This window comes from Microtus oregoni, unplaced genomic scaffold, assembly GCF_018167655.1.
Source record: "Microtus oregoni isolate MIOR12 unplaced genomic scaffold, Mior012 000013F_ref0000133, whole genome shotgun sequence".
Classification (NCBI taxonomy): Eukaryota; Metazoa; Chordata; class Mammalia; order Rodentia; family Cricetidae; genus Microtus; species Microtus oregoni.
In genome coordinates, this window is record NW_024543072.1 from 33,703,735 (window position 1) to 33,727,165 (window position 23,431).

General features: G+C 46.1%; 1 protein-coding gene across 1 annotated transcript; it reads left to right on the top strand.

The window, feature by feature from the left end:
- Positions 1-1,630: 1,630 nt before the first annotated feature.
- Positions 1,631-22,557, top strand: Tbx19 (T-box transcription factor 19). The gene is made up of 8 exons (XM_041663008.1): positions 1,631-1,827; positions 8,578-8,842; positions 10,119-10,253; positions 13,106-13,167; positions 14,836-14,897; positions 17,655-17,843; positions 21,051-21,186; positions 22,039-22,557. The coding sequence occupies exons 1-8, from the start codon at positions 1,631-1,633 to the stop codon at positions 22,331-22,333; spliced, it is 1,341 nt and encodes a 446-aa protein (XP_041518942.1). The 3' UTR covers positions 22,334-22,557.
- Positions 22,558-23,431: the final 874 nt, after the last annotated feature.

Consider the following 23,431-nt stretch of genomic DNA (forward strand, 5'->3'; position numbering starts at 1 on the left):
CCTGAAGTTGGCTCTGCTTAACTCACCATCTCCCTCTGCATCCCTGTCTTGGGAAATGCTAGACTCTGGGTTTCCTCATTTCCACACCCTTCTCTTCACCAATGTGTTCTGCTACCCTGCTCTCTGGTAGGCTCCTGCCTGGCCCAAGTCATGGCTGCCATGTTAGGGTTCCTTTTCTGGAGATTCTTCTCCCAACTTTCCCCGTGTCCCTTTCAGTCACGGTTGAGAAACCTTTCTTCAGCACACCATCGAATCAGGGTGCCCGACCGTGCCTTGCACAGTTCTCTCCACCACGTCACCATTTTCCACAATCTTCATATTCTTACCATGCTTGGTCATCACACTACTTCCCATTGCTTCTTTCTTTCAGATTGGTAGTTCTGCGAAAGTGTTGCTCCTCCATCACTCCTGTGTGGCACTTAGCAGGCACCTAGTTCGTGTTTGGCATCCTCCACATTTGGTCTTCCCTAAACTTTCCACTTTCATTTTCCATTGCTCTGACATTCTTCTTTTATAGCAACAAAAAAACCTGCACCCAGGCTCTACAGGGGATTGGGGTATTTCGGCTGCCTTGGGTTGTTCCCTGCACGGCTTCCAGCTTCCCATCCACTAGCACTGTGTTGTATCTTTGGTAAAAGGAAATGTTTCTTCTAACTGCATCCTCTCAGGAAATAGGGGGATTCACCTTGGGAGGATAGCATGGCCATGGCTGTCCAAAACGGAACCTTTTTTTTTTTTTTTTGAAACAAGGGTTAGCATCAGTCTGCCTAACGATGTAAAAAGTTGATTCTCACTCATGAGGGGCAGACTTTTTCTTAGAATAATTTGGTGCAAACCACTTTCCCCCTCCCTTCCACTAGGACTGGAGATAAGAGAAATTAGCATTCTGGATTCAGGCGTTACTGTGAGCGGGATCAACCAGGAGGCAGATGTCCAGAGGAGCCCCCTAGCAGAAAGAGGCCCTCAGTCCTTTTCTTTCCTCCTGACTTCAGTTTCTTGAGCATGGCACACAGAGAAGCTTGTATCTTGGCACAGAGCCCTTGACCTTCAGTATAGACCACTCTTCCCTGCATCTGTCCAGGTTGCTAGAGCAGGGCTGAGGGAGTTGAGCGTCAGGACAGTTCACCCAGGCACTTCCTCTTCTATAGGTGCCACATGCCACAATTTTATACACAGACATGATTTGCCTGATTGGTGCAGTCTGGGCCTGGAATAATTTTAATTAACGGGAAAATGGTCCTCAATACACCGATTAGACCTCTTCAGGTACAACAAGATAAAAGCCGGATAATTTGGATGGAGTACTCTTCTTAAATGTCTACTGTAGGCACGGCAGCCAATGGGAAAGCCTGGCTGGCTCCCACCTGACCCAGTGAGTAATTAGGAGAGGGCCTTTTCTTTTCCACCTCTCCCCCCTCCACCCTGTTCCCCAACTGAAGCTTAACAGGTTGACGGTGTAATTGGGAGACTTTCAGGGGTCTCATATTAGAAGCTTAAGCAAGAGCCAAGGCATCTTCTACTCCCAGACACTGGCCGGCTGGGGTCGAAGAGCCAGCAAGTGAGGGGAGGAAGGAGCTGGAAGCAAAGAGCAAAGAACGGCTCTCAGCAAAGTTTGCGAGGTCCTATAGCCATGAGTGAACTGGGCACGCAGAAGGCTGGTGAAGGCACGGTGTCTCGCCTGCTCAATGTGGTGGAAAGTGAGCTTCAGGCGGGGAGGGAGAAGGGAGATCCTACGGAGAAGCAACTTCAGATCATCCTGGAGGATGCCCCACTCTGGCAGAGGTTCAAGGAAGTCACCAATGAAATGATCGTGACCAAGAATGGCAGGTGAGTTTGTCTGCATCCTGCTTGTGCTGGCCTTGGGTGGGCGAGGAAGGTAAGACACCTTTAGTGCTGATGAGGCTGCCACTCTTCCTTCAGAGGCTCCAGGCTCTCACGGAACGCCTTACAGAAAGACGGTCTCAGCTGGCTGTCACTCAGCCAACTTAATTCATTTCTCTGAGATCATCAGAGCAGTGGAAGCTGGAGCCACCTGTCTTACACACACATTAAATGGAGGATTATTATGCAGGAGGGCATGCCCCGTGCACCAGGGAAGTGGGCTCAACTGTCAGAAACTGGTATTAATTTTTGACTGACTACATACCCCGGAGCAGACGTGGGCACAGCCCTGTTCAGAGAAATGTAAAAGTTGATTTTATTTGGAGACTAAACAGTCTCCTCTTAAACACAGCAAACTTGTCAGACAATTTTGATTAGTTGAAGCCTGGGATCGAAAGGGCAGATTTAACCACCTCGCATATCCCTCCACCTGCTTCCTCTAGGGCTAGTGCTCCATTAGGATTGTGTGTTCGTGGCTGTGAGAGCTGGCATGGTAACAGCGAACGAAGCCGCAGTACCCTGTCTCAGGGACGGGAAGTTTTCTTTTTCTATCCTCCCCTGAAAAGAGTGGGGATTATAAGTACGGCTCTCTGCTGGTCTGGCTCAGGTACTGTGAAGTTGCGTCTGTTAAGGGGCTTCTGAGGCAATATTAAAAGCTTGCACTTAGCAGAGGAGATGCGAATGTTCTGAAAGAGACTCACTGCTCAGGCGCACTGCCTCCCGATATGGCGCTCACGTACCTTTTGGTACCCACAGGCACAAAAATATGAAACACCGAAGGACGTCTGCAGGAGTGCCGGCTGAGCCAGGACTCTTATTCTGACACCTGGAGGGAAGTTTTTGTTTTTGGAGAAAAGTTGAAGCCAGTAGAACTTCAGGCTGGCTTTTGACCTTGCGTAAAATGCTTCAGTTCTCCGTGTCTTAGCGTTCTAATTTTGAATAAGACACGGCATGGAAAATGAGCTATCCCTTGCGCAGCTGAGAGAATCATGAACCTGAGAGCCTTTGCGTGACAGTAAACTGCTTTGTGAATCAAAGTTAGACTATAAATACGTGCGTTTTCTAAACTGTGATTCCAGCAGTAGGGAAACGATCAGCCTTGCGTGATAACGACATTTTCCTTTCTGAACAGACCCCCCCTATGTGTACTCTACATTTTATTACTCTAAATACTTGAAAATTTCATTTCACTCGTTTCTTATCTTGATGGAAAATATTTTTAACTTCAAAGAATTGCCCCCAAACTCTTAAGTGGATTTGGTCTCTTTCAAAGATGTGTGATGTTGTGATTGTAAAAACTTAGTCAGGTCTGGTTGTGGGCGGAGCACTCAGCTTGTGCTTTATTATTGTGTAATCTCACAGGTGCTTAGATTCCATATTTGTCCACCAAAGTGATCCTCTATTACAATATAAATAAGTCCAACCAATAGATTAAAATATGGTTCAAGTGTTTTAGGAAAGGCAGTAAAATTTTATAAGACATTATTAAATTCAATTTGATAGTAAATTATAGCAGAATGTACCTTTGCCATTCGAAAAGAGTGCTGCTTACCTTTTTTTAAACCTCCATAAAATTTCAGTATTTAAAGTTTAAAATTATTTAAATAATTTTAGACTTTGAACCTCCTTCATGGAAAAGCTGCTTTATTGCCTGGTCTCGTGATCCACTGACTGGCTGAGTGTTCCAGAAGCTTTGGTTAGGTCAGTGAGTTAAGCCTTGGGCACATGTGCTCCACGGTTCCCTTTTCCCTTTTTTCTGCTGTTCTCCCCATTACAAATTTAAGCAACAGCAGCAAACACTTTAGTCATTTGTGTTTGATAAGCTTTCAAACACAGTGATAACTACAACACTCCCCGTCTGTACTTACCTTCCCCTCCACCATTTAAGCTAGGAATTTATGTGTTAGGTTGCAGGAAAAAATTCAGTTCCGACTATACAGGCAACTAAATTAAATATCTTCCCTCCTCCCTCCTTTCCCCATCCTCCTTTTCCTCCTGTTCTTTTTTATTCTTTCTTTCCTTTCTTCTTTCTTCCTTTCTTATCTTTTCCCTTGCTCCCTCCCTCCCTCCCTCCCTCCCTCCCTCCCTCCCTCCCTTCCTCCCTCCCTCCCTTGTGCCTTTCCAGTACTGGAGACTGCCTATATAGTAGGCAACTGATGTACTACTGAGCTGTATTTCCAGTCCTCTTTTGAAGGGTCTCACTAAGTTGCCCAGGCTGGCCCTGAATTTACTTTGAATTCCAGGTTTGCCTTGAGCTTTTCTCTCTCATGCCTTAGCCTCTGTGTAGCTGAGACAGGTAGCCTGTGAGCTCAGACCCAATGTACTTGTTTTCTTTACCTATAAACATCTTCATCTGAAATACAGTAAGTGCTGTATTTCATGTATAGTTTATGCAGTTTAATAATTTTGAGTTAGTTAAATTCACCTAGTCCAGATTTTTAAGAAGTTGGGAGCATTTTCTGACCTATCTGGTGCTACTGGACTATCATAAATAGGAGCTGGGGAGGCAGGATTGGAACTGGTTAACAAGTGGGGGTGGGGGTGCTAGTGATGTGCTCCTGCTAGCAGTTTCCAGGGAGGGCAGCACAAAAGAGAAAACCGAGGGTTACATCTCAGGCAGGTTCGTCTCCATGCCTGGGTAGCCCAAGAATTGTTTTCGCTACACTTTACAATCACAAGTTACAAAGATCATAGGCACCTGCGTTATCTGCTTCTCCCCTGATGCTACTGCTCTTTCTCCTCTGACTGGTACATGATTGATAACTGCAGCTGAGCTTATGCCTGCTTACTTTCATGTACTAACATTCATGTGTTTCATAAATATACAATACACACACACACACACACACACACACACACACACACACTCAACCCTGACAGCTTTCGTGACCTTCTGGTGACTGTTATTGTTTGGCGAGGAGAGTGAAGGCTGTTTTTGAGCAAAACCTCCTGAGTGTTGCCTTGGACGGCCTCTGTTTTTCCCCTCCTTGAAAAGTCGGTCTCATTGCTTCTACTTTTCTTCTGTAGCCCCAACCCCTGCTAACCTCTTCCAGCAGGGCTCTTTCCCAAGATTCCTGTTGGTGAAATGAAAACTGCTAGCTTCACAGCAAAACCAAAGCCAAGTTTGTGGGTAAAACTCAATACCCATGACCCATCAAGCATGGTGTTTTGGGACGAGTTGTTCGTGTTTTCTCATTTTCTCTGCTTTCCTTCTCCATCACCCCCTCTTCCTCTTTGAGGAGATTTATTTTCAAGGGTGAATTAAGTACTGGTAATCTGTGAGTTAGAGGCTGATTTCCATGTCTCCAAACTCTTCAGAGACTCAACCCTCTCTGTGCTTAGTCATGCTTTGAGGGAAAATGGAAAAAAAAATCACTTCGAATAGAAGTGGATTTCATCTCTGATAGCAAAACCTTGCCATGAGTCATGATTACAGGTCATAGGTGATGTTTCAAGATCACTGTGGGCCAAGACAAAGAAGGGGCAGGGGAAGATGAGGTGGAAGGAGATTAACTTGGCTAAGAGGGAGGTCTAGTCTGATTCTAAGATCTTTGACAAGGTCTTAGACTTGTCTAAGACTGACAGACTTATCCATTCCCCATTGTGATAACAGAAATTAAAATCACACGTCATTGTTTAGTTCATCCATGTGGTGATCTCAAAATCAAGGATAATTATAAAGCTCTTGGCAAACGGATCATTAAAGGGTATGAAACAGTCTATCATTCTATTATTTTTCATATAAGACCTCTGTCCAAGCATCTTTATTTAATTGACAGAATTACTATGGGATGTTATTCACATAACATATCAATCATACACTTAAGACACACAGGTCAATGGGTTTGACATATTCCCAGAACTGTTTATCCTTCTCCACAACTGATGTAGAACATTTCATTGTGTTTTCCCCACCCAAGAACCCTATATCCCTTGACCCACTAGTTTGCCTTTTGCCTCTCTAGATTTACTTATTCTGGATTCTAGATTTACATATAATGCAATGTGTGTTTCTTTGTGAAAATTTTTCTCTTAACCTAGTGTTTTCAAGGTTCATGTGTGTTACAACATGCAGCAGTACTGCGCACCTTTTGTGACCAAATACCACCCCATCATATAGATATAACATATTTTGCATCTATTCATCATTCGATGGATCTGCCCGTTTTTGTAATACTGCTGCTATGACATATGTGTAATCATGTGTTTTCATCCTGCCTGTATGCATTTCTAGGAGCGGACTTGCAGAATTAAATAGTAATACCGACAGAGTGACTGTACCATTTTACATCCTGTACAGAACTGTGGGAGGGGCTCCAGTCTCTCCATGCTCGGCAACACTTTCTGTTGTCTTGCTTTTCTACTGTAGCTGCTCTTGAAGATGTGGAGTGACATCTTGTATGCTTTAAGGATGAATAGTGATGCTGAGAAGCTCCTTGTGCAGTCCTGGTTTCCTTACAATATCAAGTCTATCTGAATTTAGAAAGAAGGAAGAAATGCCATTAGGGGTTCCTTCTTTGTGACTGTGACCTCACACAACAGAGTTGAGAGATGAAAAAGGGGCACCCAAACCTATTGGAACATCCTACAGGGGGTTTCCTTCTCATTGCCCCAGCAGATACGGCTTTCTCTTTTAGTCTCTTGCCTAATAGGCTTATTGGAAACTTGGGGCCTTTGTACTAAAACAGGGGTGTAATAACACCTTTTTATAGTGAAGGAAGGCTTAAGTAAGGTATAACATATACTAACCCCTGGGTGCATATGGTAACTATTATCATTGGAAAAAGACCTTGCGCTAAATCATCTTGCTAGTGGTAAATGAGAACTAGACTCTCCCAGTGTTTGATGTCACACCTTCATCTTGAGCAGTTGCATCATTCTGTGCTCAGTGTGATGGAACAGACATGCTTTGCAGATTTTGCTCTTATTTAAAATAACCTGCGACAGATGCATCCTAGCCTCACAGTGCTTTTAAACTTTAGTTCACAAAACAACAATTTATTTGCCATGCTTGTGCTTTTTCTTTTTTTCTTTTTATAAGACAGGGTCTTACGATGTTATCTGGGCTGACCTGGAACTCACTATGTAGACCAGGCTGGTTTTGAAAGTGCCCCTCTTTCTTTCACTTGGCCTCTGCCACTATTCACGAGTGACCACACGCCACCCTTGTAAGGTGTTTTTAAATAAGGTAAAAGAAGAAGAAGAAAAGAAAAAAAAAATCCAAAATGTATTGTTTTGGGGAAAGCTTGGGGCCAGAAGACAGAGACCACCTGAGACCATACCTCCTGTGAACAAGCTATCTTCCCAGCTGTCAAAACGACTTTATGGACCTCTCTGATGTCTGCGTTTATGTTTCTTTGCAAATGACATGTGTGTGTTCAGTAACCCCCTCTTGTCTACACCGGGCCAATACTATTAAACTAATTGAAAATGTTAAATACACAGAGAAAAGGAATAGTTCAGTCTGATGTCAAGAGAGAGTAACGGCAAAAAACCGCTTCTATTGCGTCTAAGAAAAAAAGCAGAAGAAAGTGGAGCAGGGAAGATGCCGCATCACTAGCCTTCCTGGTGACCTGAAAGAGAAGTCATCTCGAGGAGGACAGTGATATGGGACATGTGATTCTCAGCCAAAAATATGGGCTGGGAACACAATATCTGACGCAGTTTCTCCCGTAGACACTTTATTTCTGATGCACGTACTGAGGCTCATTTATTGAAACTAGTGTCACAGCAAGGAGGCTTTATCAAGCTGCAGGAAATCAGTCAGCTGATTCTCGTCAAGTATTTATTCCAATACCTGGTAAATGTGCCAGGTATTGGCACTCTGCCCTTAGCCTCATGACCTCCAGCTGGCCAGTCCTGTTGCTGTTCTAGAATTTTACCTTGGGTCACTTTGGACATTGGGAGCACATGCGGTTATCTACTCTGTCCCTGGCTGGCAGAAACCACTTCCCTTGTCTTTTCCTTTTGAAAACAGGAAGTCTAGAAAGAACTGGGGGAACTTAGTGATGGTGGCTATGTGGTTTCTCTTTGTGGGTAATAAGTAAGCTATAGCATTAGAAGTGAGATATTTAGATAGATGTTCTAGAGGGTTGAAGAAAGACCAGTGAATTCATATTTACATCTCAAGACGGATTTGCCTTAAACAGAGATCCGCACAAAATGGTCAAAGACAGGCGAGGTTTAGGGTGCACACAGTCTCACACTCCTTCCTGTGTCCACAGTGAGCTTGGGTATGGTAAGTCTCTGAGAAGTCCTGTAGGAAAAGAACTCTAGCTGGTCCCTCAAAATCCCGCTTCCTGCTTGCTTTCCCACGCAGCCGACTATATGCTGCGTCCTTTATTCCCAATCAGGGTTCCGTGCGAGTCTGGGGCGGGCGGGTCTCTAGAGACAGAGCTGCGTGAGGATGCAGCATCTGAGGACACACGTGTCTGTATGTCCTTCTGTAGGAAATGACTAGACCGGTGGTCCGCAGATTCTAACACACAGAACAGTGTTTTATAGTCAACCTCAATGTCGAATGCATTAATAGAAAGAGGCTCTGGTGGTACTGGGGCTTTGGTCTTAGCTGCTGTCTGTGTGGCCTCCCTTCTAGATCATTCCATGGAAAGTCTCAGAGGCAGAAAAGCCGCTGGGGCAAGGAGGAGAAGGGATCCTCTAACGTCCCCTTTGGGGGCTGTTTCTGGTTTCTTTCAGACGGATGTTCCCTGTGCTGAAGATTAGCGTCACAGGACTGGACCCCAATGCCATGTACTCCTTCCTGCTGGACTTTGTCCCGACAGACAGTCACCGCTGGAAGTACGTCAATGGGGAATGGGTTCCCGCAGGCAAGCCTGAGGTCTCCAGCCACAGCTGTGTCTACATTCACCCGGACTCGCCCAACTTCGGGGCTCATTGGATGAAAGCTCCTATCTCCTTCAGCAAAGTGAAGCTGACCAACAAGCTCACCGGAGGTGGGCAGGTACGCGCAGCCTCCCCACACACCAATCAAGAAATATCAAGGGTGCATTTAGGCAATTAGAGGGGTCCTCACCAGCCTCTTTGCCCACAGAAGCCGGTTATTTCCTGGAGTCCAAATGTAAACAGGAATAAACAGCTCTTAATTGGTGCTTCAGTTTTTAATGGACTTCCTGATGTTAAGAGAACGAGAGAGAGTGCGCTAGTTTACTTAATCACCAGGCTCTTTCCGTTTTGTCTTGCCTGCGGTGCTTTTTACCCAGCCCAGGGAGGGAGATGTTTGTGGGTACCAGGTTTTGTTTTCCTCTCCCCCACTCCCCTTTTTTTGGTGTAAGTGGCATGTTGGCAATAGACAAATACCTTAATAAAAAGCTGCTCCTAAATGAAATAATTACTTCTTCTGCTTGGGCATTATGATAATTATCAATAGAATATTGAATCAGCTTTTTTTTTTCAGAAAAAAAAATCCAAACAAACCTTAAATAAGGAATGTTTTATTTAAAATCTCCAATTAGGGTAAACACGATGTGGAGCCCTTTTTCCTCCATTTCTGTGGCAGGTTGCAAATCCAGCTCCCTGGGTAAGGCTGTTAGTTGCTTTATAAAATGCAGACCATTTGCAGGCGTTGGAGATGGGACTTGGGGGACAAGGCCTGTTCCTCTCCCCGGCCTTCATACTTTGCTTTGTTTGTTCTGAGCCTGGGTCTTCTCCTTTCTCTCTGTTCTAAGTGGCAGGGAACACAGGAGTTCAGAGTTTAGGAGGTAGAAGTAACGCACTCCCAGGCTTTGTGTTAGCCAGAATATTCTTTATTAAAGTGCAAATTTGAAGGTTGCTTGTTCCTGCCTCACTCTATCTCACAGCACAAGGCTTTAAATAGCCTTGCATTTAAATCAGGAAGAATAAATTTTGTATAACCTTCTGATATTAGATTTCCTTACCCTGTAGGCACGGCTAACAGTTTTGCATTCCTGGAATTCTTCACATATAAACAAAGATATATTTAAACAGATTGAAATGTATATTGTCATACTGAACACAAAGGCAGCAAGAAATTAGAAGCTGGGATCTGGGTAGAATAGAGAAAGCTTAACTTTGGCTGTTTCCCTCTGATCCTGGTGTGAGCGTCAGTGAGAAGCTTGCTGAGGTTCATTTTCACATAGAACTTCACGTGTCTGGGGTGGGTGCTGAACTCGTGAGGAACCCATGGTGCTGGCTGGCTGACCAACTATGATGTCCTAGGCTTAGCTTTGCCTTCTAAGACCTTTTCTCCCCTTCAACAGATAATGCTGAACTCGCTACATAAATACGAACCTCAGGTTCACGTGGTGCGTGTTGGAGGCGCCCACCGAATGGTCACGAACTGCTCCTTCCCTGAAACCCAGTTCATTGCTGTGACTGCCTATCAGAATGAGGAGGTAAGCAAGTGTGTGCCTGGGTACACATCTGTGTGGCCCTGTGTCTGTGTGTGTGTGTGTGTGTGTGTCAAAGTTACATGGAAGTGCATGGTAGAGTTGATGGCATCTTTTTATTGCCACTGAGTAAGAGTGAACAGAATTTAAGTTTTGAGGATTTGGAATTTCTCAACAGTGATAAAGCTAAATAGTGAAGTCAGTGTAGAGTTTCTCACGCCTACCTCCTAAATATTCCATCAGCTCCCAGGGACACCAAGCCTTCACATACGGGTCTTTGGGACACACTCAAGATCCATGTGACAGCAGTCCACCAAAGCAGCCTCTCCCAGTGCGGACCAGACACACTTGTATATCATTATAAAACTGCTGAGTCTATTGGAGATCTGAGTCATTGTTTTGGGTCCCTTAGTGTGCTTGGTCGGTAGAAACTGGTTCAGACCGGTTCAAACCAGTTCAGACCGGATCAGACCAGTTCAAACCAGTTCAGACCAGCTCAAACCCGATCAAACCAATTCAGGCAGGCTCAAACCGGTTCAAACCGGATCAAACCGGTTCAGACCCGTTCAAACAGGTTCAGGCCAGCTTAGACTGGATTAGATAGGTTCAAACCGGTTCAGACCAGTTCAAACCGGATCAAACCAGCTCAGACCAGTTCAGACCCGTTTAGATAGGCTCAAACCGGTTCAGATCAGTTTGCACCAGCTCAAAAGGGTTCAGACTGGTTTACACCGACTCAAACCAGTTCAGACGGGTTTAGACTGGCTCAAACTGGTTCAGAACAGATCAAACTGGTCTAGACCGGTTCAAACTGGATCAAACTGGTTCAGACTGGATCAGACCGGTTCAAACCGGATCAGACTGCTTTAGACTGGTTCAAACTGGATCAGACTGGTAAAACTGGATCAGACCAGTTCAGACCGGCTCAAACCAGCTCAAACCGGATCAAACCGTTTCAGACCAGTTTAGACTGGGTCAAACTGGTCCAGGCTGGTTCAGACCAGCTAGACTGGATCAAACCAGTTAAGACTGGTTCAGACCGGATCAAACCGGTTTGTTCTGGCTCAAACCGGATCAGACTGGTTCAAGCCGGTTCCTACCTGCCCATACCCGTTTAAACAGGTTCAAACCGGATCAGACCGGTTTAGACCTGTTCAAACCAGTTCAGACTGGTTCTGGCTCATCTTGCATATATCAGCTCTATGTTTCTTTTTTTTCCTCCCTTAAATAACTCGATAGGACATAGTGGGTCCCTTTCTATAAAGTTATATCCAGCCATATCTCTTTTTCCTATAACCACTCTGGTATTTGCTTATATAGGTGTATGACATTCATATGAGCAACCTCCTGCCTCTAGCAGAACTTAAGTTGTTTTGTTTTTAATTATGCTGCTGGAGAAATCAATTTATCACAGTTTGCTTAATAGTGAACACTTAGAGAAAGGATTGTTCTGCACAGGGAATATGTTGAGGATTTTGATAAATGTGCCAAGCTTTCACTCCACATAGAAGCAAACGCTTTCACCCCTCACAATCTTACCATTAAAAAATCGATAACTTCTGGCTGCTTAAACATGTGTTTCTTTATGTGGAGGCTTTAACAGAGCCAGGCAGCAGGACTAGCATCTCTGAGGAAGGTTTTTAGAGTCTGCCATGTTTTTTTTTTAAATATTTATTTATTATATATACAATATTCTGTCTGTGTGCATGTCTGCAGGCCAGAAGAAGGCACCAGACCTCTTTACATATGGTTGTGAGCCACCATGTGGTTGCTGGGAATTGAACTCAGGACCTTTGGAAGAGCAGGCAATGCTCTTAACCACTGAGCCATCTCTCCAGCCCCCGAGTCTGCCATGTTTTGTCTCCTTCGAAGGGCCCTGTTGGTCATCAGGTTGGAGACTGGCATCTTGGTTTCCATATGTGAAATGACATTGCAGACCTAGCTTAGGGCAAGCGTGCAGAGAGAGAGAGTCATTGCAGTTCAATAAAGTAACCCAGGCTCTTGGCAGAAGCCCGGCAGTGGGCCAGCAGGAACAGAAACTGCCAGATCCTCCCCACTGGTGCTGTCTTTCAACACCCCCAGTCTCTCAGCTAGCCTTCTTCTTTCCACTTCTCTCTGGGAGGAGTCGGTGTTGAAGGGAGATGGCCCAGGCAGTGGTCCCTGCCCATCTCCATGCTGCTTGCTCTCAGCCACTGGCCCTCATTCAATTACTGAGCATCTGGGAGATGCTTAGAAACTTAACCTGGTCACAGGTGCCAGACAGTTCTCTCTGAACCGCCTGCCTGGTGATGGCTATCCTTCGAGCAAATTCCCTAGCCTGGCTTAGCCATCCCTTGAGTTTGAATGCATCCCCTGGCGATCAAGCTGTGTAAAATCTAAGCATGGACCCTCCTACTGCTCACGGTTTCCCTGAGAGTTGAATTAGTGTGGGGCTGGCTGAGAGAGGCAGAAATCTCCTTTGCATGCAGTGCCAGCTTCACTTCCCACCCAAACTTTCCAGGCTTAAGCCAAGAGAAATAACAGGGCATCTGCTCCTGCCCTATACCCCTTCCCCTTTTCTAGAAAGAGCTGTACTTTTACTTTTCTTCCTTCACACAGAGTCATAGGCTCTTGCAGACATCAATAGTTTGTTTGCCATTTCTTCTTTGTGATCCCGAACGCTGTGCCCACTTGGCTCACTTTGTGCATCGTTTGCTGTGTTTGTCCCACAGCGCAGCGGTCAGTGCAGTGGTGAACCATGGGACATGGGAAGGGAAGAGAATAGGAAGAGGGAATTGTGACTTACGGAAGTTCACGGGGAGACCAGGGCTGTGTCTGTAGTGCACTGTTTTAGTAACCCATCTTCTTGTCTTTGCAAGATAACAGCTCTCAAAATCAAGTACAACCCTTTCGCCAAGGCCTTCTTGGATGCCAAGGAAAGGTGAGTGGAAGGATTTCAGTAAGAACCTGTGAACCGAATTCTGCAAACACGGGACTTTCTGAGCAGAACTTGAGCTTGGATTACCTTTGCTAGAAACATGTCGCAATGGTCAGTTTAGTGCCGAACAAACTCAAAAACAAAATTCAGACCAAATGACAGTAATTTGTCCCTATAGCAGCTCCTGTAGGTCTAGGAGAGCCCGCAGCTGTCAGGGTTTTATCAGCCTTGTTTTACTGTGGATTATTGAATGTAGCACAACCACCTAAAATGGAATTTAGGTTTTAAATAATTTTCTCTGTGCTTTCCCAACTTTTGAAGAATATGTATGGTGTTTTATTTTAATTTTTAAGACATGATCTCAGGCAGAGCAGACTGACCTTGAACTCACTGTGTATCTGAGGATGATCTTGAATTTGTGATCTCTCTGCCTTCATTTCACAAGGGGTTACAAGCATGAACCACCATGCTTCACGTATGTGGTGCTGGGCAGTGAAGCTAGAACTTTGCGTGTGCTAGACAAGAATTCTACAAACTCAGCTATAGTCTCCAAACCATGAATATGGCTCTAATAATTCCCCCCGTTTCTTCATGTAGGATCTCTGTCCTGGCATGAATGGTGATCTAGCAGTTTGCACGAGTGTCTTGCCAACTCCCTGCCTTTTTTTCCATGGAGGCTAAAATGAAAGAGTAGTGTAAACCATTCCTGTCCCTGTTGACTCCTAAAGTACAGGGAGGGTCACCTTTGAAGTGTCCTGAATTTACTGACCAAGCTTCAAAATTTTCACTGTTTTTTGTTTGTTTTCAAGACAGGGTTTCTCTATATAGCCTTGGCTGTTCTGGAACTAGCTTAGTAGAGCAGGCTGGCTGGCCTCAAACTCACAGAAATTGACCTGTCTCTGCCTCCACCATTCCCAGCTTTCACTGATTTTTTAAAAATAAAATGTCTAATATTTCCTTTTAAAGGTTACGGATTGATAGACAGCCATTTTTAATGCTATGCCACAGGAATCTGTTCTGTTCAATGCCTGGGAACATTTTGATGCTGTAGAGGACAATGTTTTGAGATAACAGAGGTCCTAAAGAACAGGTTGATGTATATGAAGTGACAAAATCTACATCAAAATGATAGTAGCATGCCATGATAGAAAGAATTCAGAAATCCACTGGGCTGTGGTGCTCATGTCTTTAATCCCACTATTGGTGGATCAAATATATCACATATGGATTGTCCCCAAACCCTGTGCAGTTTATTTCTATTATTATTATTATTATTTTCTTCAAGGCAGGGTTTCTTTGTGTAACAGCCTTAGCTGTCCTGGAACTCGCTCTGTGACCAGGCTGGCCTTGAACTCAGGGATTGAAGGCATGCACCACCACTGCCTGGCCCCTGTGCAGATCTTAACTATTGTTATTACTGTCTCATCTTTTGAGGCATGTAAAAGAATCATAAAACCAATCAAATCAAAGTAAAAAGTGATGGCTGTAAGACTAATGGGGAAGGAAAAGTAAACTTGTTACCGTGTAGACTCAGTGTCCCTGGGAAGGCAACCTGGGGAGGATAGCAGCTTTGATTGTTCTTATTCCAAGAAGTTTATCACCCTCTGCAGAGAGACTTATGTGCTTTATGCGGGACTGTAACAGACTCTGTGATCTTCATTACTCTTCCAGAAACCACCTAAAGGACATCCCGGAGGCTGTCTCTGAGAGCCAGCATGTGACCTATTCTCACCGTGAGTGGCATGATAGCATGTGGGAGGCATGTGGGGCCACACGGGAAGCCATCTCTCTTCATGCTTGCTTTACTGTCATGATTGTGTCAGGCTTAGTCCAAACCGAGACCCCCATCGATCATTCCACTAACCTGAGGCAAGTGTCTGCCTTTCCTAGAGTTCCTAGAGAGAAGCCAGGTTCCCAGGCTGAAGAAGCCCAAGCAAGCCTTAGGTAGGACCCTGGAATGGAAGTCATAAATGTTGCACGCTCTAGCTCTCTGATAAGATCTCCTAACAGGCATCCAGGCTTATTTTCTCCCTTCATGCTTTCCACTCTTGCTTCTTTGGTCTGAAGTTTTCATTTTCTTCGTTTTGGGGTCCTCATTGCAGTGCTTCAACAGGCTGTGGCCTCAGGTGTTAGAATGTAGTTGAGTTTTCTGGAGGGTGGGAGACCTGGAGCTCCTCACACCTGTGATTCTGAGGTAACAGCGGGCATTCCTGGTGAAGCCTCTTTCTCCATGCCCCAGCACAGCAGAGGCCTCATGGTGGAGCCAGACTTGTGAAGTGGCAATGGTAACCCTAGAACAGTGACAAGGGCGTGAGGCTCACTTCTGACACACTCATTTTTCTTTTTTTTATATTTATTTATTTATTTATTTATTATGTATACAATATTCTGTCTGTGTGTATGTCTGCAGGCCAGAAGAGGGCGCCAGACCTCTTTACAGATGGTTTTGAGCCACCATGTGGTTGCTGGGAATTGAACTCAGGACCTTTGGAAGAGCAGGCAATGCTCTTAACCACTGAGCCATCTCTCCAGCCCCCCTCATTTTTCTTTTTAATTGAAAATAGATTCTTCTCTTAAACAATACATCTGACACCATTTTCCCCTCCCTCCAGATCCTCCCCTCTCTCCTCTCCCTCAGATTTACTTCTCTTCCATTTCCTTTTCAGAAAGGAGTAGACCTCTAAGAGACAATAACCAAACACAACTAAAGGAGATACAATAGGAGGAAAAGAGCCCCAAGAGCAGGCAAAAGAGTCAGAGATTTACCCGCTTCCACTGTTAGGGGTTCCACAAAAACATCAAGCTGACAGCCATAACATATATGCAGAAGACTGAGTGCTGACCTGTGCAGGTCCTGTGCTTGCTGCTGCAGTCTCTGTGAGCACGTCAGCCCTGCTTAGCTGATTCAGTCCTGGCTGACAACCCCTTTAGCTTGATGCTAGCGGATTGTCGAGAATGATTCTTGCTGCCCTGCGAGAGCTTTGGAATTCTTCACCCCCTCCTAGCCCCAAACTGCAGATCATCTTCTCTGCAGATTTGTCAGCAGAGCCTTGCAGAGAAGCCATTAGGAAAGCCTTTTAAAGGGACTGTAGTCAATACTCTCTTGTTTAGGTTAGCACCAGGTTAGCACCCACCCCAGCTGTAATGCTTTCAGCAAATAGCCTGAGGTGTCGACAGCACCGGGCAGACTAACTGGTCTTGGGGTGGTGTGGGCTCTGCCTTGTTTTTGCCAAAAATTAATCCTGAGTTTTGGCTTTGCCTACTGAACATCTGAATCCTGAATCTAATAATCAATATAGAGAAGTTTTAAATTTCCTATGAAATGTCTATGATTGATAAATGGAAGTATATAAATTATAAACATGAAAGAATATGAGAGCCATACAGAAACACCAGAGACTCAAGGAAAGGGCTATGTGGTTAAAACTTAAATAGTTTGTTGGGGTACAGAAAGAGCCTCGAGGCGTCTGCTGGTGGGGGTGGGGAGATGGTGGTGCTCGCTGTGGAAGGGTAAAGGGAGCAAGCAGTTCCATCCTGGAGGCCAGGTTGCCTTCCGATGAATCTGTGATGTCCTGTGAAAGTCTTCTGGGTAGGTCTGATAAGACCAGTAAGGGGGAGCCCCAGGGAAAGCTGCTAACTCACTTACACATCTGGATCTCCCCACAAGAACAGCATTTTAGAGCTGTCTCCCAACACACTGAGGGCCTACATTTGAGAGGTCCTGAGTTCAATTCCCACCAATCCCATGGTGGCTCCCAACCATCTGTAACAGGATCTGGTGTCCTCTGCTGGCCTGCAGGTGTACTGCAGAGCACTTGTATATGTAAAATATAAATAAAATGGGGTTTAAAAAAAATGCAGCGGCATCCCCTTCCCATTGACTTCTTCATCAGCTCCACCTGGATCAAGATAAGCCACCCCAAATGTAGCCACTTCTGAAAGAGCAGTCTGTGCTCTTAACCACTGAGCCATCTCTCCAGCCCCAATTCCACTTTCACGTTGCTGTGATCTAGATGATGATCCTCAGTCACTGTGCTTAAGGGGCGGCTGTGGCCCGGGCTAGCGTCCATTTGTTATTAAGCTGAGATGGCTTCTTGTTTCAGGGCTCACATTGCTTAGTTTTTCTCCAGAAACACACTTAATGTAGGGCGTTCTGGTCAGGATCTTCAGCAACCGTCTCTAGGATGTGTTTTGTGGGCTTTTGAAAGTTCAGTGAAAGGTTTGCGGTGCAGAGTTAGCTCCTCATTTTCCGTGCTCTCAGAATCCTATTTGTAGGCCCTGCTGGAAGACATCACTTCCCACTGGGTAGAGAAGAGAGGGACCGTTCCTCTTCCTGTGTAAGCGCATAAACAACCCGAGCGTCTGCAGACAGGGAGTTATACACACATCTAATGTTTCCTAGACTAACGTTTACTTTAGTTAATCCAGAATGACTTTTGCTATCTGATTTTGGTGTGGAAGTTCCTGCATTTTCTCCTTGTCTATTCTAGTGGGAGGCTGGATCCTTTCCAATCCGGATGGCATGTGCACAGCAGGAAACACCAATTACCAGTATGCTACGCCTTTGCCGCTGCCTGCTCCCCACACCCACCACGGCTGTGAGCCCTACCCTGGCCTCCGAGGACATCGGCAGGCTCCTTACCCATCTGCGTACATGCATAGAAACCATGCTCCCTCAGGTGTGTGGTTCAGCTGATTAAACCCTTGGGCATGTACCTCGGGGGTGCATAGCTGTTAAGAAGAAGTACTTTTTCATCTATAGTACACACACACATAATGCATGTATGTGTATTATTTCATACACTAATATTTGATAGGAGAAATTAGTCTCCTCACCTTTCATGTGAGGAATTGATCCCAGGGCACATGCATAGTAGGCCAGGACTTTACCACTGGGCTACAGCCCCAGCCCCGTCCATGGTCTCTGATGGGTCTGAAAGGCCTCAACTCAGGGTCCTGATGTAGTGATCATTTTAGGCTGATGTCTAACGCTAAGTCAAGTTGCGGGGTCTGAGACACTCATCTCATTGTCCTTGAGGGTTCCTCCTTGTCACTGTGCCCTGGTTCAGGAGTCTGGGTCCAGAGCAGGAGAATCACAGTCCAGTTGTTCAAGTCTTTGAGCTGGCGACATGCAGACTCCACTCCTACAATTTTCCAGCCTTATTTTAAAATTGGTATTGTCATTTTTCCTTATCGGCTGTTGTCTGGTCAGTCTTGGCCTTCTGCATTCTTAGACCCTCTCTGCATATTAGATTTGTTAAAAAAAAAAGAAGGCGGATGAAAGCAAAGATTAATTTTTAATTTTGATCATTCAACCACGTAACTCCCGAGGATGAGTTACATGCTGGGTTCTGCTTTAGGCACATGGACGAGATGTTCAGATACCTTACCCATGCAGAGGTCCCTGTCCTAAAATGAATGGCCAATCCCAAATACACAGATGAGTGCAGTTCATGCCGCGCCACGGGAGATGGCGCTTTCCTCCCTTAGTGACACCCGAGCTCTGCGTTTGCAGAAGGCTTCCTGGTCATGGGTGATCTCTCCCAGGAAGCCTCAGGACTGCTGCCAGTGTGGAGACAGCAGCTTAACGACCCCGCGAACTGGCAGGGCCTCGCTTTGCTTCCAGGCTCTTCCTTGCGCTCAGCACACGGATCTCCCTTCCGAGCCCTCCTTTAGGAAGGTGATTAAGACCCAGGCTGTCCCCCAGAGGAGCTACAGAAATACATCAAGAATCAGTCATAATACAGGGGAATGAGTGGTCTAATGGGGGTCTCACAGCTGCAGCATCGCCTGGGAACTTGTTAGCTCTCTGGTGTCTCAGGCTCCTCTCTGGGGCCAGAGTGCGTGTTTTAACAAGATCCTTAGGTCTGGTAGGCACATTAAAGTTTGGGAGACAATCTAAAACACACAGACCAACGGACTGTGGGAAGGAAGAAACGGCAAGTCGATTGGCCTGGTGGTGGGCAGAAAGTGATGTCCACAGGGAACGGAAGTGGGAGTCACAGGAATGAAAGGGAGGATGATGGGCATCGCTGGCAGAGATGCAGGGTGCTTCTGGGGAGGCAGTCCCTATGTGGACTCAGAAAGGTGAAAGAGCCCTGGCTCCCTGGGGACAGATCTGGACAGAAGGTGGAGGAGGGGTACCGTTGGTAAGAGCTGAGACTAAAGAGGTTGCAAGTGTCAGCCGTGAAAAGCAGCAGCATGCCCCAGGCCTGATTTCGTTTTCTGCGGCAGGACATATTGTCTGAGGTAGGGTGATTTGTAAAGAAAAGGAATTTATTCCCTCACAAGGGAAGCGGACTAGTCCAAGACCAAGGCACTGGCCTTTCTGGCTGTTGCACTTTAGCGTGGAGGAGAGCGGGAAGGGGACTACATTCATTTTTTTTTTAAAAGATAAAGTATCACCTTTTACAGTAATGGTGTCACTCCAGTCATGAGAATTCTCACAGGCCCCACCTATCAACACGGTTGCAGAGGGGATTAAGTTCCTAATGCATGAACGTTGAGAGACACATTTGCACCTAGCACCAGGGTCGTCAATAGGAATCTCCTCCTTCCTTTCCCCCCACAGCCCTCTATCATTCATTCTTCATATATTTTCCTTTTTTTTTATTTAAAGATTTTTTTTATTATGTATACAGTACTATGCCTGCATGTATGCTTACATAACAGAAGAGGGCACCAGATCTCACTATAGGTGGTTGTGAGCCAACATGTGGTTGCTGGGAATTGAACTCAGGACCTTCTGAAGGACAGTCAGTGCTCTTAAGTTCCAAGTCATCCCTCCAGCCCCACATTTTCCTTTCATATACACTACTCGTTCGAATGAAGATTCAAAAAAGTACAAGGCAGTATTCTTTCTTTCCTTATAAAAATATATACATTTAATGTATACAGTAATATATTGATGCTCACATACACACATTCACACACACACATACAGGGAAATTGTTACTATGTTCAGGGAAACCAACATTCATTCAAAATATGAAATAGGTTCATCCCAGGCAGTGGTGGGGCACGCCTTTAATCCTAGCACTCGAGAGGCAGAGGGAGTCAGATCTCTGAGTTCAAAGCCAGCCTGGTCTACAGAGTGAGTTTTAGATCAGCCAGGACTACATAGAGAAACCTGTCTTTAAAAGAAGATTCTCGTAGTAAAATGTTAGGATATAATACATTATTATTATTATTATTTATTTTGAGACAGTGGTTCATTTAGTCTAGGATGGCCTTGAAGTATGTAGCTAAGGCTTCTGGTCCTCCTGCCCCTACCATCAAGTGCTGGGGTTACAGGGGTGGACCTTCACGCCTGGTTTATGCAGTACTGGGGATCAAACCTTGGGCTTCATGCATACCAGGTAAGCACCCTGCTAGTCGAGCTACACCCCAGCCCGCCACACAGTATTAATTCTAGTTGGCATGCTGTGTGCTCTATCTCAGCGCTGACTTGTGCCTTCCCACATCTCCCCATCCCGGGCAGCGCCCATCCCACCCTCTGTGACTACATACCCAATGATTCTGTAGTTGACACCCAGGTGAAGCGGAACTCCGCTTTGTTCCTGGGACCTCTAAGGAGAATGAAGGCCAGGACCTCAGACATCTCCTCTGGGCTTTGGCATTCCTGGGATTTTGTTTAGGGATGCTGTTATGGTCCATTCTTGAAGGGCAACAGACGATGAAGGAGTCAGGTGGATCTGCGTCACACAGGGCACCTTGTCTATAAAGAGACGGCCGCGAGGTGTTTGGGGAGGGTCTCAACTGAGCAGCACCCGGTCTGTAGTTGACATTCAAGAACCACAAGCGTCTTCCTATTTTGCCGTGAGATGATGTCACTGGTCGCCATATTTGCATGTTCTGTCAAGTGAAATATAGTTATTTCCCCAAAGTGAATCTGATAGAAAGCTCAAGCAACAATCTGCAAGTTTTCTCGGGACCTGACAGCTGGACCTCCTTATCCTCCACACCTCATGCCAGCATCCTGTCTGTACCCCACACCAATGGACCAATCAATCCAGGGCCCAGGTAAGCAACGCCAGTAGCCTGCTCTTAGTGGGACTTGGAGGCTTCCTGTGTCTCCCAGAACTCCTGTGTGTTGCTTCCTGAATGTATCAGTTTAAGCTATTGTTTTGACAGTAAGCCAGCAGGAAGTGAAAGTGACAACTGGATGGCTCTTTTGCAGCTGGGGATAAACTCTTTGTTTTGTGGCTACGGTATTTTATGGGCTTTGTACCAGGGAGCAGAGTTGAGAGGTGAGGGAGGCCCTGGGATGTGAGCATGATAGAAAACACTTCGAGAATACTACATATTTGTTTTTTAATCTAACCTTTACAACAATTTCTGAGCTATGCAGAATGGTTTATTTTTGAGGATATAGAAAGTGGGATTCAGAGGCATGAAGTTATTTGACCACAGCCACAGAGCTGATCAGTGGTAGAGAAGCCACACCAAGGGCTTTGGAGGCAATGTCCTGCTGGTTTTATCTATCACATTGCCTGCCTTGGCCAGAGGGAGGTCATACCACTGCTCGTACAGTAGAAGAACCTTCCTTTGACTGCCTTAGCTATGTTAGACAGTTGCAAGGGGGTGTCAGATGATGAAACGCTGTTTGAGTCTGAGGAAGGTGTTACTAGCGGGACCAGCACCAGAATCTAGCCTTTTTTTTTTTTTCTTATTTACCATATCTCACCGAGTCTCTTGGATTTTCTGCAGAAATAGAGACTAGAGACACAGTCCTTGCCAGAAGTCCCCTTCCCATCACTGCCCAACTTTGCCCTTCTTCTCACTCTCAAGAGGTTCTGGGAATGTACATGGGCTTGTTGGTAGCATCTCTTTGCTGAAGTATTGTCACCAATTCCTGTCTCTCTGTCTCGGCAGTCCCTACCCATGCCTGTGGACCATCAGCAATGGAGGCGGGGGCCCTGTGGCATCGAGTCCAGAGGTGCATGCCAGCACCACAGGAACCTTTCTCCTTGGGAACCCTGCTGTCACTTCAGCTTCCTCCGTGGTCCCCACCCAAGCGACCACTTCAGCCGGGGTGGAGGTCCTGGGTGAACCTTCACTGACCAGCATTGCTGTATCCACCTGGACAGCAGTGGCCTCACACCCCTTTCCAGGCTGGGGTGGCCCTGGGGGAGGAGGGCGTCATTCCCCGTCTTCGCTGGATAGTTAGGCAGGCTCCTAGGAGCCTACAACAGCAGAGAACTATATGTGTAGGTTCATAGCAATGCATCTGCTGATTCCAGTGAGTTGGGCAGCAGGATCTCTTCACCCAGAGGGCCTGAGGGCTGCATGGTGACGCCAGAGGCCTTTTAAAAAAAGTGGCTTAGTTCAGGCGATTCGGATTTTACTCCTTGCATCTCCACCATTTCCCTTGGTTCCCTTGCTTTCTCTGCGCTTACCCCTGCCACGCTTAGGTTGTGAAGTTGGCTTTGTCCTTGCGCTCTGTCCACTGCTTCCTTTTCTCTGGAGTTAGTGCAGGGTTAGTTGTGAGGAAAGCTCAACCTTCACCTAGTGAGACTACTGCGTTTTAGCTCTGTGCAGCCTTGGAAAGGATGTGCCGCCGTCAGGTCTGAGCTGCCTTCTGTTCTGAGACCCTTAGATGTGAGCCCATAAAGTTAACAACAGGAAGCTGGTGTTAAAGTCAGTCCCGTGTTGTTCGTAGAGTAGAAGCGTGTCTGGAATTGAGGAAATGAGGTTGACTCCCTCACTAGCTCCCCATTTCCTACAGAATGAGACTTCTGAATGAGACTTTAGGTGATGCCATGTAGCCCAAGGACAGTCCCTCAACCTCCAGCTTCAACTCCTTCCATTAAGCTTTTAGCACCAGTCAAGCAGACGGCTTTCCTGCCTCTGAACACTGCTGCGTTTGCCCTCCTCTGTGCCTGAAGTAACTCTCGTTCCAGTCCCACCTGTGTGAATTGTACCTTCTTCCCCAGGACCTCTGGTGTCAGTCACCTGAGGCGATGTGTGTCCCCTGCTCTCCCATCTTTACCTCAGGCACAGAGCTCACCTCTTTCCGCCTTGTATTTCTGTGAGCGTGTCTGTCTCCCTCATCTACTGTACGCCTCCCGAGAGTGAGGCCCAGCCTTCCTGTCATTGTGCCCATAGCCCCTGGTATTGTGCCTTGACTACCCTCGGTGCCCAATAAACATTTGCTGAGTTGAACTGGTGTGAGATGTGTGTTTGCCAAAGGGACTGTGTGGAGTTGACGGGGAGGGGGAACGTTGTCAGTTAGTCAGACTCCATCACCGCAGGCATGATCAATCAT

Excerpts from the sequence above, each read along its gene's own strand:
- Tbx19 (XM_041663008.1), top strand. The coding sequence starts at position 1,631 with ATGAGTGAACTGGGCACGCAGAAGGCTGGTGAAGGCACGGTGTCTCGC. Across the intron at positions 8,843-10,118 it reads AGCTCACCGGAGGTGGGCAG|ATAATGCTGAACTCGCTACA; the intron begins GTACGCGCAGCC and ends CCCCTTCAACAG. Across the intron at positions 17,844-21,050 it reads TAGAAACCATGCTCCCTCAG|TGAATCTGATAGAAAGCTCA; the intron begins GTGTGTGGTTCA and ends ATTTCCCCAAAG.